Here is an 18133-nt window from a genome sequence, read left to right on the forward strand (position 1 = left end):
GATATAATGGAACTTTTAATATGGCGGATGGGCTGGAGTAGCCCATTCGCCAAGGTCGTAATGAGGCTCTATGTTTGGAATTCATCTCCAAATGTAGCTGCTATACATCAAGCTTAAGCGGAACAAAGTAACACTAGTGATTTTATCTCCCATATCAACTGCCTAAAACATGGCACAAGACAAGGGTGCCATCTGTCTCCAGTCTTGTTCCTCCTAGATTTGCAACCCGCTGCGATAATTCTTTTGGCCTCAAAACAGATCAAGAGGTTGCCATCTGATATAGGCCCCAATAAATCCTTTATATATGCAGATGATATTCTCATGATAATCACAAACTTCGACTCCTCTCTCCCAGCCTTATCATCATTGCTTGAATGATCTCCTGTCTCCAGGTATAAGGTGAACTGGAAGAAATGTTAGACGATGCCCATGTCCTTATCTGCCAACAAGGCCATCAGTGTAGGGTACTACTTGAAATGGTTCCCAAAAATGTCGTAATGACCATCTTTGTAATGCACTCTATACCAGACCTTAGAAAAATTCTTTCCAACATACACTTTGATGTAAATCACTCTTCCGAAGGAATGCTAGATGCCACTTACACCAAGTAAGCTCCATGCATACACATACACACTCTGGGGGCTTGCACCTTCCCTATATGGGTGTGTACTCCATCACTCACTGAGTGTCTTATCTGGTATGCTAGACATTGACTATCCATGAGCCCCCCTTGGGTAGTGATTGAGAGAGCTATCTTAACAAATTAACACAGTCTCAACTTCCTATATAAATGTAGGTTCTCACCACCACAGTCACATAGCTCAGTGGTCTAGGCTATGCTGCTTTATTTGACTCATGGCATCATAGAGGTGAATCCGTGGTTACATGTATTGGTACCCTTCTGGAAATACAATGTGTGTCTGAGAGTGGGGGGGTATCCTGTTATATTAAACTACATGGAAAAGTAGCAGTATTCAACATCTGGAGCATCTGATAGTGAACGGTGCATTGAAAACTTTCTGGATATTTAGTTAGACTTTGGGCTCAGGTTGCCAAACCAAGGAAAATACACACAAATAGTCAATAACAACCGAGGCCAGTAAAGCAGGGTTCCCATAACTATACTTACCACCTGGTCTGGAAATACCTTGAGATGTGGATTATCAGATTTGTATTAACTACTGATTAATTACATCTACTCTAAACCTCTGCACAGGAGCGTTGCCCTAGTCAGTGGTATTGCAGGGGTTGTGAGCTTCAGATTTTCCAACAATCATGCTGGCATTTAATAATAAAATACATTAAACAACCATGAGGGCACATGGGAGGGGCTTAATGGACAATGGCAAGGGAGAGGAATGCAAATGGGTAGGGTTGCTCTGTAAGAGAAAACACAAGATTAGGTAAAAATAACCAACATTTTTTAAAGCCTTTCAAAACAGAGAGAGGTAGAGTGTGTGTGCGTTTTTGGCTGTGGATATGTAAAAATCTCTGGTGAAATCCTCCAGACACCTCACCATACTTGATTGAAAACCAACTATTTATCAGAAAACATATTTATTAGAGGGATAAAAACTCACAATACTCCTTGAGGATATGCCGCTGCCTCTGCAGGCAGATGAAAAGTCCTGAGGGACAGTAATAATAAAGACTTTATTCGGTATGATGTAATTCAACCCTTAAAATACATAAAACAGCAATAAATAGACCATAATATCGATAGAAAAATAAAATATTAATAATCATAATTTAAAAACAGATCAAACATCAATATCAAGGATAATAATCTAAAACATCCCTTAAAAAACTTTAGGTTATTACACCAAGTAATGGCTCCCCTCAAAAACAATCCCAAGCCCCTCCATACCAATGCATCTGAGGCCATTTGCAGCCACATAAAAGCAGGACAAAATTGCACAAATCCCTTTGGCCTCAACAGGGGTAATAAAAAAGTCTTCTGAAAGGAGCATAGAAAACACAGAAAAATTTAATATGAGACAAGGTCTGCAGGGACACCCCGTCACAGGGTCACGGTCTGATAGATTTTTCACCATATTGACCTGACGGAAAGCAGAGATTATTTCTGATGAACCCCAAATGGAATCGAGTAATAAGAGTCATTTCCCTCAGGTCATTTATTGCTAGGAGATAGGGCTCAGGACCCACCCCCATCTTTAAGATAATATAATCCCTGACCGATTGTTTCCCTAGTTCCTTTCCCTCTCTTTCAACCCTCCGAATTCGTAAGAAATTCTCCTTCACCCAATTTTTATCCTGGCTAGTCAGACCCTCGGAAGAGTAAAACAAATCCGGCCGCCCCAACTCCTGAGCTACCTTTCTTATATACATCAACCAGGGAATGCATTTTACATTATCGCAGACCAAACAATCCCTTAAAATCTCTCTATTAAAAATAGCAAATTCATTTCTCCAAATCGAAATCCATAACAAAAGGGGAGCCAACTGAATAGAATCTTGCACACACTCAAGATCTAATTCTAGATGCAAGCAAAAGCCAGAGGTATTTTGACCAACGCCCAATAGTCTTCTACAAAAACGATATTTTTCAGTAATGGGCACTCGAGTGTCCATATACCTCCAGAGCGCTGCACCATACAACAGGACAGGGAGACATTTACGCCTATAGATTTCAAGCAGAGGCTTAATGGTTTTGCTTCCTACTCTTACAGCAAAATCAAAAGTGGTACCAACTGAAGCATGGAAGAGCATGCTCCTTCTAGCAATGGAAGGTTTCCAAGAGCCTTTGTCATAAAAAATTACCCCTAAGTATGGGAGTTCATTGACCCTACTAATAGTTTGATCATCAACCTTTAGCTCCCCAACCCTGCTCAAAGGTTTACTACATACCATGAAATGCGATTTCTTATAGTTTATCCCTAGGCCCAAGCCTGACATATAAGATGCGTAGGCTCTAACAGCTTTACGAAGACTATTCATAGTGCAGGCTATAAGGACCGCATCATCTGCATATGACAACACCGGGACACTGGTACCATTCACCTTTGGGACATCCCTACATTGCTCCACCAAGAAATCTGACAATCCATTAGTATATAAGAGGAACAGAGTAGGGGCCAACACACACCCCTGGCGAATGCCCTTGGTGAGTCTAAAAGTCTCTGAACATTCCCCATTTATCCCCACCCTCACATTGGCAACCGATCCTGAGTGGAGGTACCGGAGCAACTCCACAATGTCAGGATCCATCCCTAACTGACTTAACCTTTCCCACAATATGGACCGATTTACCTTATCAAAGGCACAACCAAGGTCCATAAAGGCAAGATAGAGGGTGCCCTTCCTAGCTTGTGTGTATTTCCCAATCATCATCAGAACATTAAGGCAGTGCTCACGTGTCCCAAGACCTTCCCTAAAACCAAACTGATCCCGGCTCAAAATTTCCTTTTCTACCATCCAAGCCTCAATATGCCTTAAGATGATCCACCCCAAAATCTTCCCAGAAGAGTCAAGAAGGGAAATGGGGTGATAGGACTTCGGGTCATTCCGATCCCCCTTTTTAAAAACTGGAATAATACATGCCTTTCTCCAAGAGGTAGGGATTCCCACAGTAACTGCTGCATTAAGAACATTTAAAAGGATAGGTGCCCATAACTGAGGGCACAATTTATACAAATCCATGGGACTAGAGTCCGGGCCCGGGGCTTTGTTACTAGCACTGCCCTGGAGTGCATCAAAAACTTCCTGAAGTGAAAACCTGATCGCTGAATTGGGAACCACCACACACTCTTTTTCCCAATTATTTCTTAGTGGGATACCCTCAAAAATTCTACAGAAATAATTTATCCAAACCTCCGGGGCAATATTGCAACCCAAACCCTCGGATGTCTCTGTTGCAAAAGAACCTCTGTTCACCACCTTCCGGAACAGACCAGGATCTTTTAGGACTGTGGCGTGCTCCAAATCTACCGAGGCCTTTGCTTTAAATCTATCCTTACTTTCCCTCAGTGCCATTTTATACTCAATCCTTGCTGCTTTCACCGTGGGCCTATCTCTGGGATATCCCTTGAGGGACTTTTTCTCATATTTGCCCTGGCAACATAGCAGGCCTTGTCAAACCACCCACCTCTGTGCTTGTTGGGATGACTGTCTATTGAAAATAGACAGTCTCTAACTTCTATGTTTACTTCAGCTATTGCATCTATCACTTCTTTTGGGCTTGGAGTCTCTCTCAGAAGTATGTCCATAAACAAGGGTAGGTTTCCCCCCACCACCCTCTCAATAACTTGTTGGGCATCTACCTGTTTCCAACCAAGTCGCCTACCCTGATCTCTTATCTTCACTGTTACAGGACCGCCCACCCTAATTTACTTGGAGCCCCTGGAAATTTGAAGCACACTGTAAGGGGGTTATGATCACTAATACATTCTCCAAGCACCTCTCCACCAATTATCAGATCTTTCAATGACGGAGATACGAAAATGTAATAAATTGTGGTACCAGACCCTCTACCCACAAATGTTGGAGCTGGTGAAAATCTACTGCTTCAGTGTCCCGGAAGTTCAGAATGCCCAACTTCCTAAATTCCTTAATCAAAGCCCTACCTCTCACATCCTGAATGTCATCCTCCGAGGTGTCCACACAGTCCTACTCGAAAGGATTTACCATTGTACAGAGGCGGCCCAACTTAGCATTAAAATCTCCCGATACAATGGCACAAAATTCCAAACCCACCTCCTCCATTCCATATTTCAGCACCTGGAGAATGGAGAAAAGAATTCCAATTTGACACCCCCCGTCCCAGACCGCATTATAAAAATTTACCAACAAAACATTAAAATTATTAGAAAAAATGACCCAAACAGGCAATATACCCTGATGGTTACAATTAATTTGGAAGGCAGACACTATCTTGGAGAGACGTATTAAGGTAACCAGGCCCCCTTTCGAACAAAACTCCGAGGGACTGAGCTGCCGGGGTGGCAAATCTCTCATATCCATCCCAACTAGCCAGCCCCTCGGACCATGTTTCCTGTAGTATAATAATATCATAGTCCGCCACACACCCAACCCAATCCTGGTCAGATATTTTGGCATCATACCCCGCAATATTCCAAAAAATAAGATCACACTTCGAGCCCCCCACCTCCAACGCAGTCACAGTCTTGGTGCATTGTCAATCCACCCCTGCCAAGTCCGAATTTATATTGTAGTCTGTTCTCCTGCAGATAGGCCGCAGGGCATTCTGGCCTAAGGGGGGAATCCTGCCAAAGTCGGGAGAGGGATCAGCGCCCAATCACATATGATTGTAAAAATATCCCAGGGGGGCCATACCCATTGATTCTGCCCTTCAAATGTCCTGACTATGTGAAAGGAGGAGCCGTTGAGCCAGGCCCGGGTATCTGACATTTATAATAACACAATCCTTGTCCCCTTCTTTTTTCCTCGGCCAAACCCAGCCAATTCCTCAAACAAACAAGACATCTTCAAGGTCCTTACATGAAAAATTGCAGTTTTTGCTCAGCCAATGACCAGTTTTATTTTTTAATTGATCCATAGATTCTGTAACCCCAAAGGCCAGAGTAGGGACATTAGACAGTACTACCACATAAGGGGCACATGCTGGAAGGAGATCCAGACAAGCCAGTGAAAACTTTTTACTCAGCAGATTCTGATTGGACTTCCCAGCTGACTGTGGGCAGGCCCCCCCCAACCACCACACAACCACGGTCAAAGTTGCCTTCCGAGGCTAGGGCCATTCAAGGCCCCCCTGCCCATTGGTGGAGCGGTAGTTGGGGCAACCACAGACTGAACACAGTCACCTTGGCCCTCAGAACTTGACGGGTTATCCAGATGCTGAGGCAAACTTCCCATGAGCCCAACATTATCCTCCTGTAAAAACTCATCCACAGTAGGATGAGATACACAACACAAGGCATAACACCCCCGGTAGAATGGCTCCCTTGGCTCCTTAATTCACCTAGCCGAGTAACTGTTTTTTCTATCATCAATAGTTTTGCCATCACGGGTGACAGAATACCCTCAATCATCTCCTTAAGCTTTAGCAAAAGAATGGTTGCATCACAGCCCATTGGCTCGCTAGATTTTGTACCACCATATAACTCCTTAGAACTATCCACAAGAGAAGCTTTTGTTTTAGGGACAGATTTCTTCAATGTCTTTTTCTTCCTTGGCGGAGGGCTACACTTATCCATAGGGCAAGCCACAGGAGAAGACAACAAGAGCCTTTTACTTCTTCTCGAAGACCCTGGATTGCCAGAGTCCCCTAATTCTCCACATGGTCACGCTGTAAAGCAGCACGCAGCTCTCCTCCATGATGGGCCACCACCCCCTCCTCCTTCTCCAAAGCCACTGAGGGATCACTGGCTAACGAGACATGACACCAATCCTCCATCTCCATAGATAGCCTCCTCTCCGCCAAGTCAATTTCCTTGGTCACGACCCCAACCGCTCTCGCAAGAAAGGAGTCCAGAGTAGTATTTACATTACCCTGCCTGCCACCTCCACCACTCATAGCTCCAGATAGCTGGCCCTTTTTCCGCCCCATCTTGCAAACGGTAACTCCTCACTGGGGGCAGCAGCAGGATACACAGTTTGAAACAAGGGTTTCAGGTAGAGAAGTCTCTGGGCACTAATGTAATAGGTAATTACCAAAAGGAGACTCACCATTTATGGCAAGATGAAAGAGGGGTGGCCCAACCCAGCCTCTAACGGTCGATGACGGGCCCGCCCTTGGCCTGGGCTTCGCCCCGGCGCATCCCGCGCGCCTCCTGCAACAGCGGGCGGGCACACAGTTTTTCAAAAACGGGGCTCAAAGTCCTGCCCCTTGCCTCCTCGGTCTCCTCACGTCCCGCGACGGCAGGCGTGCACACAGTTAAAAAAAAAAACGGGGCTCAAAGTCCCGCCCCTTGCCTCCTCGGACTCCTCGTGTCCTGAGGGACAGTATTTTTATTATGAATTTTCATTGGAGGATTGGTCGGACCTACTTTCTTCCAGTGATCATCTGCTTAAAGAAGCCAAGATGAAATTCTCTTACTTTAAGGTTTTTCATACTGGAACTGAACCCCTTTCCGGCAGCTCAGTGCTGGACTCCTGCATCACTGAAGGTCCTGAGATGTCGAGACAGGTAGTGTAAGCAAGTGCATGCTCTGTGAAGCTACACCAATTTAGGTCTCTTCTGGTCAACAGACTGGGCAACCCTCACAGACACACATAGTACCACTTAATCTTCATCAGCATGCCTTTCGCTACTTCTCAACATGGAATCTCGGCAAAGGAATACCTGCATCCTCGGGCACTGGAGAAAACCCTCTCTGACGATTCATACAGAGTGACTGACCGTTTTGGCAAGTATAGCTGACTGTGCCTACATTATTTATAAGAGTAATGATCAAATGGTCATTTTTGAACAGCTATGGGAACCCTGTTTGTAAAGAAACGACTGACCCATGTATTGGACCTATGCATGGCTTTCCAGTATTCTCTGTAGTGTATGTCTCCTTACTTCTCTTCAGCAGGGATAGCTTAGTCCCTAATATTGGGATTATGATAATGTCAATTTGAGACAGGATCCGTTGTGAGGTTTTGTCTGTATATTTCAGTTTATGTGATGGCAAAATAGTTGAGAGTGGGATGATGAAATCCTGTTTTTCTTTGATTAAGATACATATAGTAATAAAAAGTGATTATATGGCTGAAAATACGTTTTAGTTTACTGCTTTGCTTTGGTCCATTGTTTCTCTGGTTGCGATGTTAATATCATTGAGCACCTTGTTCCTGGAAGTTTTTTCACAGAGCTCTGTGATATTGGTTAGCTTTCTGCGTATGTCCATTTTATGAAACCTTTGTCTTTATCTATGAAAATCAATAAAGAATTAAAGTAAAAAAAGATGGAGCTCATGACTATGCATAAAATGGGGAGTGAAGAGGCAGGCGTCCTTGCATTGGTTGTTTCTAGATCATTGATGGTTTGAGATGGAGATACCTTTTACTCTCTGTAGGTTAACTGTGCATGCATCAGACATTTAATGAGAGGGCAGGGTATCATCAGCAGTGGACATGGCAGACCTCTCAGCACGGCATCAGTGACCTCCATCAAAAGTAGCAAAAGAAAGCAGATGTGGGAGCAAAGGAAAACAGACAAGTTCAAATACTGAACTTCTGCGCCTGAGATAGGATGATGGAAAATTGAATTATACTACAGTTAAGAGGATAAAAGATAAAGGAAAGAATGATAGCTAAAATAATGAGAACCCAAGTGCACATCAAAAATGACAAATGTCACAGTGCGGTATATGGAGCCAGGCTCCCCAACAAACAGGGATTGTAAATGACCATAGATGAAAATTAAAAAGAGCAATTAAAAGCACAAAGGTGGAAATGAGTTCTAACCAGCCGTTATTTGAGCACTAAGAATCTGTGAAAAAGGTTTTCTCACCAAATCTGGGGTCAGATGGTCAAAGCATTTTAGTGGTTGCAAAGACTCTGAGGCCAGATGTACTAACATTGGGCGGATAGCGATTTACAAATTGCGATTTACTGTGAACCGCAATTAGGATTTGGTGTGGAGGATGTATTAGTCCAGAAGTCCACAGTTTATTCCCAAACATTTTAAATGCTGTCCTGTTTCCCTGAAAGCAAAGGCGAAAAAATATATACATATCAATCTCAGACATGATGGTCTATTGACTGTGGCAGTCCACCATCCCTGGGATTGCCACCCATTCTAGTGAGTCTCACTTTGCAACTCACCTCAAGAATATTGATGAGGTAGGACGGATTGCTACCTGCTATTATTTTGATTTTTATATACCATCATAGTAGTATATAGATTGGTTGGATAAATTATGTTCAATTCACAAAAAAGTGTGCAATTTGTGACCACTTTTTGCAAGTAGAAATTCCATATAATTGACCCTTACTCCTTTACTCACGTTTAGCCTAGTGAAAACCTTCTGGACTCTCAGCATAGATGCACTTTCAGAGCTAGATGAATGTCCTTCAGAGAAAGACATTATCAATGTCAATGTTGGAGTCCATCAACCTTCTGTCGCTGTCATAATAGGGTGGTGACACATCAGGGACGGTGGACAGACATTCCACAATCTTTTGCGCCCTTCCACTTAATGACAGTCTCTGAAAAGTCTGTTTTTTGGGTCCCTGAAATCTCTTTCATTATTTTCAGTAAAGCTATAAATGTTTCCATATTGAGATATTTTTGATTCATCAATTTCCCCTCCTTCATTAGGTTACTTTGCTTTTCATTCAGATCAGACAAAATCATTTATGTATTTTTGGATCCCAATGTGGCTATGTTCTATTTCTGCATTGCAGTGTTATCTATTTAACACATTTGTAATAATCAGAATTCCAACTTTATATTAGTTTTCATTATTTATTGAATTGTTCGAGTTGCCCTTTGATATTTTTGCATCTAAAGCACATCTTTCAGGAAATAGATTTGACCTTGGACAAAATGTAAGGATTTTTTCCTTTTGATGCATTTTGATTTTGTAGGAGTTTGGTTTGAATGTAATAAAACTCTTACTTCTCTACCACTTGCAACTCTCTAGTAATTTCTCTCACTTTTTTTAATGTTTTGTGTCCAGTTGGTACTTCCAGTCCGTCCACAGTTCTGAGTTTCTTTTGTTAGAGACGTTTAACGATTCTTCCACTAGATTAATTCAATTCTGATATAGTTATGGCCTCATATTTATTTTTGCAGTGGATGGGCCAGTTGACATTTGGGACCTGGTTTGATGCATTTAGCATTTACTCCTCTTCTGAATGGATGATATACTTCGAAGACACTGACAGAGAAAGGAAGGATAGTTCAAGAAGGGGTGTGCGAAACTTGCATAATTTATTGTAGCATAATTATGTGACATTCTGAGAAAAATATGCAAAATTACATGTAATTCTGAAAAGGACAAATCCATCACATAGCACTACATATAAGCGGAAAATATGTCCTTATATCAATTTTTTACGCAAGGATGCATTTCACACTGAAGTGATTGAGTGAAAAACAGAATTTCCATACATCTTCTGATTGGTCACATTGTCCATGTGAAATCATTTTGCGTGAACAGCAGATTAATTATGTGACATAGCATAATGACGTAATTTCAGGAATGTTGCATAACATGAAATTCACGAAATTACATGAATTGTGCAGGCATAATTTAAATTTTGCCCAGGCCCAATTTCAAGGTGGTTGAAACAGCTGCTTATGTTTTTTCTCAAAGGTTGCTTCTCCATCATGATAGGAGGTGCTGTAGCACCAAACCTCTGCAGCAGGGTTGAATTGCTCCCGTCAGATGAGGCTACTAGCATGGTACCCTTAAGTCAGGGGTACATTACTAGTATACATTTTCCTAGTGTTACTGACACCCTGGGAGTTTGCTTCTAGCACTTCAGGGATACGTGTGTGCCTTTCCAAGAAAAAAACAACCATTCAATACATGGTGGTAATGTTCACTGTCTCTATGTTATAAAGGAATTCCAAGCTGCACTATATGGGTTCCCTGATAGCTCTGAGAACTGACCTGAACAGCAGGAATCACAGTTTGTGGAGGAGAGGGAAGGGAAGGCACAGAGAATGGTAGGGTTGAATGGCAGGAGGCCTAGTATTAGTATCTCTTTTTACATTTGAATTAGGAGGACATGCCCTGTCATGTATGACTCATCTATTCCTCCTTTGCCTCTGCATAGCAGTTGAAAGCAGGGCAGATGATATTGGGGCTATCCATAACATACAGTTATATATGGGTAAATAGTGAATTACAGAGATGTTTTTGTACTTGGGGTTCTGAATGACATCATAGACAACTGGAGCTTCACTCTTTGTGTCCAATTGATGTCCCTCATAACGCCTCAGTGAAAAGCATTCCGGCAGCTCACTGTTACACATCTATGCTTCTAAATATAATTAATGGGCCTGACTGAGACAGTTTCTAAATCTGGTTATGCATAGCTGGGTGTAGCAACAGTGGCCAATAGCTTGTGTTACCCACTATTCCTACGTCATAAAGGAAGTCTAGGCTACTCTGAAAGTTCTCTTGGGAGACTGTTAGCGTATTGCTGTCATTCTGTTCTGATAGGGGAGGTGAAGGTCTGGGTGGCACAGAGGGTGGTGGGTTATGAGGCTTGAGGCCAGGTTTTTCTTTTTTTTTTTACATTTGAACAGCAAGGAGCAGCCATCTTATGTACGGTTCACATTATTCATCTGCCCCTGCGAACAAGTTGAAAGCAGAGGTATTTAATTCGGTGGGCTACACATAACATAAAATTACACATAGGTTAAAAGTAAATAATGGTGGTGTTTTTCACCTGGGACTTCTGAGTGACACAGCCAATTCGAGCTCTGTCCCTGTTGTTATTTGATGTCATACAGAACATCTGTCAAATCACCCATCTAAAATTCTATATTTTTGCTACTTAGGGAATTAAATAATTATTTGACTCTATAACACCATATAAAATTGTAGGTCTTACGAGTAGCTTACGTTTTATAATGATACGACTCTACTCTAGGGTTTTTTACATTGTTTAGACAAACAACAACACTTTTTAAAGTGATTGCTCTCAAAACAGCCTTAAGGAGGTTGGTTGAAATCTAGGGTAAGACTCCTTCCTTCTCGAAACAATTGGGCCTGAGCTTCTCTGTGGAATAGCTGTTAAGAAAGTCATTGCAAGCTTGAATTAATCAGATGCTTCCTTAATAGAAGAAAACCCAGTAGGAACCTAAATTCGAAGCGCCTGGTTCACGTAAAAGGCTGTTGCAAAATGCAGAATTAAAATGAAATGGCATTATATATTTTAAAAAAAGTCCTTGAAGGCCTCTCTACCTCTAACACCCCGATGCATGGAGTGGTAGAGTTGTCGTTTTGCATTATGTGCACATACTTGTAACATTTCTGGCTCTTATTTGTGTTTTGTTAAGATGCCAATCCTTTAAAATGAGAAAGGTTATGGATATTTGTTTGTGTTAGATTAATCATCTCTATAAGAATACAAGGATATATAGATCCGCATTTAGAGTTTGGGAGAAGGGTTACTCCATCACAATGATGACGGGTATCACCTCCAATGAAATATAAATCCCATAGGACATAACAGGATTTATTTATTTATTTCAGTGAACGGGATATTTGTCACTGTTGTGATAAAGTAAACCCTTTGCCAAACTGTAAATTAGGCCCATAGTGTTTTTTTAAGAAAAAGGTAAGATGACAGACACTATAAGATGCCAAATTTGAGAGCAAGGAGATAATAGTATGCAAAGAAGGCTTACTCAACAATGCTTGAAATTAGGAAATTTGGGTGTAAATCTGGCAGCAGCAGAAATGGGAGAGGATTATGAGGGCCAGACTCATGAGGCGAACAGTCAGGCTATCACATTTGTCCTTGCCATTTTCATTAGGGGAAGACATATTTATAAAACGTTTGCCCCCAAAGAAATTAGCAGCAAGGACAAATGTAATAGTAAATGTTTTCTGACTAGCTTAATTGGTCAAAGAAAGACTAAGGCACCCCACCGTTGCTGAGATCGTTGTGTAACCAGCAAGCTCCAGACTATATTGGCAGAAATATAGCCCTTGTAGTTAATACACTTGCTGTAGAGATCTCTGTGCAGCACAGTCAGAGGTTTGATTCATCACAAAAAAGGCACAGAGGCTTTATGAGCTTGCTGCAAAGCGCAACATATTACATGCCTTTCACACATTTATACGTTTTGTAGGCAACTCAGTGGGTTACTGTTTTTGTTGCATAGATCCCTGTGTTACTTGTGGATCACAAGTTAACATTTTTATAATGTAGCTCTTTGGAGGTTAAAGAGTTATCATCATGCACCAAGGAGCTGCATGCAAACTTGAAGGCATAAGTTTACATTTCTTTTTTGATCTCTTGGTATGTATTCTAAGCTTGAAAAGATTCCTTACAGTATCAGCAAAGAATTTTTGTAAGTGTTATACAAATAGTTATTAGTATTAATAGTTTTGAGTATAATTACCTTCAAAGACAGATTCAACTTTATTCCAGTGCGTGCATAACACTTTCATACAGTTGTTGTAAAAATAGGAAACCTGTCACCAATTCAAAAGTTATCTTTTACGCACCAATAAAGTAACAAATCTTTGTTGCAACCGATGTCATTGTCATAAAATGTTAGGCTCCACCTAGCTCCCAGCCAGAACTAAACTTGAACAAAAGGTGTGCTGAAATGTACACTAAGGGAGGCATTTATTTGGGACACAGTCAGCAAATGCAACAGGAGACATTCATTATATTTTATTGGGGCACAGATCAGGCTAAAAAAATCCTTATGGATCCCGGATCCTATTAGACCTCCGTCTTTTCTAGCACTGCTTCTCAATAACCTTGATGTTCTAAGATATGCATACACATGCCACTGTTTCAAGCTCCCCAAAAATATCTATGGCACCTGTTATGCCTAAATAGCTCACATGGATCTTATTTAGTTCCAATAAGACCCCAAAAGTGATGTGCACAGAAGTACCAAATGACAGGTGGGTTTCTAGGAAAGCACAAGAAACTTCTTTACCTGCCTCGGCAGAAGGGCACATAGCACACTGTGAATGACTGGTGGGTTAAGACCTCTCTCTGAACTTGTGTATCATTCCTCCCAGACCCCTCAATGTTGTATGGGCAAACTAGTGTGGGTTTACACCTGGGCCCAATTTGGGGCAGTGCGTTACCCACACTGTTAGTACGTTAATGGTAAGTATAACCCTCTCAGACTTTATGGGGTACAAAGACTATTTTCGCCATTGGAGACAAGAGGCTCTTGGACTTTATTGAACTTATAGATTTCCTTTACACAATGCCTCTCAGGGGACATAATAAATGTCTATCACCTCATAGGTATCAGACATTCAGAGCTAAGTAAACCGCTACTTTTGAATGACTCTGTGAATCTCCAAATGACATGGTCTGCAACCGTTAAATTGCTATTTTCTTGTGTTGCAAGCCCCTTTAGTGATTTGGAGAAGTTTTTCCAAACCGCAAGATTGATTTAGACGTGATTACTAATTCACAATTTAGAAGGGACTTGTTTTGGGCATTCCTTCTAAATTACGAGTTAGTAACATATGTATCCATAGTTTGCAACCGTAATTTCGGTTGCAAATTATTGATCGGTAACAAACTTTCAGGTTGGGATGGTACTTGATTTGCAAAGAGAAAGTGCACCCTTTGAACACCTTCTGTTTTGAGAATGACTGGAGAAACTTTGGTGGGAGTAGGCAATGGTCCCAGAAACCACTGGCAACTTTCACAGAAGTTTTTCAAAATTGTAATCTTTTTATTGAAAAAACAGCCCTGCTTCCTGTTAGGAAATTGGACTGATTTAAAAAAAGGTCTTCTAATTTGCAATGCAATGACCTGGATCGTAGTCTTCTGTGTCTTGGAGACCGCAATCTCGGTTCTTGCAGCTTATCAAGGATGGTCACAAATTGCAACCTTCCTAATAAATGTAGCTAAGGCAGGCCGTTCTGTGACTATCGGAGTTTCTTTACATTATGAACTTCCTATTGGTACATAGATTGGTTTGCAAAATAAAATACTCTCTGCAAAAAAGAAGGCACACAATATGCAATTGCTTTTTTCTACCATATGTAAGTATATCTGGCCTCTTGTTCTATTGCACAAAGCATGGAATTCAGTGCCAGATTACTAACAGGCAGGCTGCAAACAGTGAATGCAAATAGAACACCAACATTTTGTGACTGGCCTACCTTTCATTTTATGATGGGACCAGTGTACTAATTGGTTGTGTCATACAAAGTCCTACCTCGGGCATTTGGAGAACGACCTGCATAATGAATGTTCTTCAGACAGGTTGCTATTTAGGACCATTTATGATTGTCTATAAGCAAAAGGGTGGAGACCTGCAATAGACAGCAGATCTCCATCACAGTTTTGGCATTCCCAAACATGGAACATATATATAATTTTAAATCATTAAGAATAAAATACTTCCCATTTGAACCACGATGCAGCGAACTGCCACTGGTTCTATGGACTACTGACTTCTCCCCCTGAAGCCACCCAGCAGAGGTTACTCCCCCTTTATTATTAAGTTACTACATTCTTTGAAACTAATGTGAATTTCCAATGGTCACAAACCTCTACTACAGCCCATGGTGAAACACAAATAAGACGGCCACACTTCACAGCCCCTCCTAATTGTGATTTAAAATGGGCGGCAAAACAACATTTGGGATTTGGAAAGGCTTTTCTGAATTGCAGATGACGTTTAACTCATTGTAAAAAGGAAGATTTTACCGTCACAAATCCTAAGATTATGCGAATCTCAGGATTTGTGACTGAACAATAATTACATACACCTGCCCTTACCTTTATCACTTGTTGTAAAGCAATAATGTTCATCTTTGTGTCTTGATTTAGAGTAACGTGTGATAATCAGGAAGGTGACAATCTCAAACAATGAAACAGGGGCTTGTACGACTCATAATAATATGAAGCAACATCTGTTTAGTTGATTTTTTTAGATTCAATAGACTATGTGGACCCTTTCTGGTCTTGAATATTTGCTTGGTGTTTGCAAAAAGACACTTAGGGGCATATCTACACTTCCCTGTACCCCCCAGAACGAAACCATGGTAGCGCAGTATTTACAATACAGTGCACCATGGCACATGTTAGAACAATAGTGTCAACATTTCTGACACTACTGTGGTGCATTGGTCGACTAGCAGCAAAAATGATGGTGCTAGTCCAGCAATGTGTGGGGAGGCTCATTAGAAACAATGGGAGCGTCACTTTAATGCCTGCCTTGGGCAAGCATTAAAAATTACTGGAAAAATGGCGCAGTGAAATCTCGTAAATTTCACTGTGTCATTTTTCAGGGCCTCCTAACAGGGTTATGAGCCCCTTGCATGCCTTATGTCTTGTGCAGGAATAATGTGGTGCAGGAGGTTAGAAAGTGGTGCGATGCTTGCATTGTGCCACTGTGTAAATCCGGTGCAGGGAAAAGGCTTCCTTGACGCCACCTTAGCGTAAAAACAAAATGACACTAGAACGTGTAAGGAGGTGCTTGGGACTTCTAAATATGCCCCTTAATGAGTGATTATATAGGTATTGTAGTTATGTGTAATATGCCATTCGGTCACACTTCATGTTAACAATCTATGGGATAAAAACTGTCCCTGCCGTACATTGTAAGTATATTGCAAGTTACCAAAGGGTTTCATGATCATATAGATGAGAAAGGCCGAGGTCCAGTTTTATTTATGAGTTCATAGAATTCTGAATTTCTGAAAAATAGCACAGACCACCACAAAAAGAATTGTAGGAAAATTGTACACGATTCCATGTGCAGTTTGATATGAAATAGGATCGTCGTGCTAATTTGTTTCAGTATTGCAGCACTTGGTAGAGTGACTTCTCAGTGCTATCAAAAAGAGGAGTGTTTAATCCTTGCTCACCTACTGAAACGTCTGCCTGTTGTCAGTGCTACTGGGAAGACCACTTTGATTGCCTTAGCGTATTGTTTTAGGTAGTTTAAAAGTAATACAGAGTTTGTTGGACTTTTGATCACAAAGCTTTTTCGTGCTTCTTTCCACCACTAGGTTAATCTGATGCTGAACGGGAAGCCAGTGATCTCGGCCTTTGCCGGGGACAAGGACGTCACTCGTGAGGCAGCTACCAACGGAGTTTTGCTGTACCTAGACAAAGAGGACAAAGTTTACCTAAAGCTTGAGAAAGGTAATCTGGTCGGCGGATGGCAATACTCCACATTTTCTGGATTTCTTGTGTTTCCTCTGTAGACTTCTCCGTGACATTCACCCAGGGGCGACCAGCCACCTTTACGGTTTGAAGACCATCTTGTCATAAATGAATTGGTGTTTCCTAATCGATTAATCATGAGTGAATATGGATCATAATCAAGGCTTCTGGCTCTCTCCGAACTCTGATGAAGTCTCAAAGATTATTTTTTGTGTTTAAATGTATATTCGGATTCAGACTTAAAGCAGACGGTGCATATATATGCTCCGTGTCACAGTCTAAAGCTGCCTGCAAGATTTAATCAACGCTAAATTGTTGAAATTATTCATATGTGTTGGATGCAGTGATTTGAAGCAGCAATTTGGCTCGAGTCTCAAAAAACGGGCAACCGCGTGGATCATTTGGCGGCTTCGCGTTGCTGACTTCAATCAAGATTCAGTCTATTGATACTTAAGGACTGTAAATTGAATGTTATTTCGCTTACACACATGTTGGTACTTATGAATTTTATTTGCATATTGTATTCCACCAGAAATTGTTACTGAATAAATGAGAGATTATTTCTTCCTTCTATAAGGTCTAAGCAATGTGTGATTTATGTTCCCCATGCAAAATCAGTAACCACAGACATGAATCAGCAAAACGCAACCCACACCGCCCATTCGCCCGTTAAGCGGACTTCTTACTTCAGTTGTACTGAATTGGGTCATAGCGTCCAAACAAATTGGTGCACCTTTCAGAAACTCTTTTTTAGCGCCGACAAAAAGTGCTTTGCACCGGTGTGATCAGTCTTGCAGGCCTTGCAAAAAAAAACGGCCTTACCCTGCAGGAAACCTTACACTTATTCCTCAGCTTTAATTAACATGATTGATAATAACTAGGTTATTAAAAACCTGGGGGACTCTCGCCCTGGACGCAAGCACTTTATTAGCAGGAGCTGAGACCCCATTGTTTTTAATTATATCTATTTTTCAACACTTCTCCTGGGTTGAAGGTGTCACCAGGGTGTGCCTCGCCTCCTCCAATGTAACTAATTATTTTAAGATCATCTGTTTAAACACATTAAATACGAATACCTGTTAACAAATCTCGTGCTTTTGTTCATTCACCAAGGCCAGAACCCCGTAAGCATTCATCATGTTGCTATGATAATGTCTGTTCTTGCTAGCGATGTCCTGACCTTTGGGTGAGTACAATGCTGACATCAACTCGTATTTGCTCTTCGCAGCATACTTGCAGCAGTGAAAAGAACTGTGGAAAATAAATATCTGGGCCCCTTCATGAATATTTGCACTGTCTCATGGCTGAGTGCCTATTTTTATTATACCTTTGCGCATACCCATAACTCGAAATGTCTTCA

At 41.4% G+C, this 18133-nt stretch overlaps 1 protein-coding gene across 1 annotated transcript in view; it reads left to right on the forward strand.

The window, feature by feature from the left end:
- The window catches only part of CBLN4 (cerebellin 4 precursor), a 293285-nt gene extending 275431 nt beyond the window's left edge, over positions 1–17854 (forward strand). The window contains exon 3 of the mRNA XM_069243615.1: positions 16617–17854. Coding sequence (XP_069099716.1) covers positions 16617–16814 — 198 coding nt within the window. The 3' untranslated portion in view covers positions 16815–17854. The remainder of the gene's footprint in view (positions 1–16616) is intronic.
- The last annotated feature ends 279 nt before the right edge of the window (positions 17855–18133 follow it).

The sequence above is a fragment of the Pleurodeles waltl genome, chromosome 7 (genome assembly GCF_031143425.1).
Source record: "Pleurodeles waltl isolate 20211129_DDA chromosome 7, aPleWal1.hap1.20221129, whole genome shotgun sequence".
Taxonomy (NCBI): Eukaryota; Metazoa; Chordata; class Amphibia; order Caudata; family Salamandridae; genus Pleurodeles; species Pleurodeles waltl.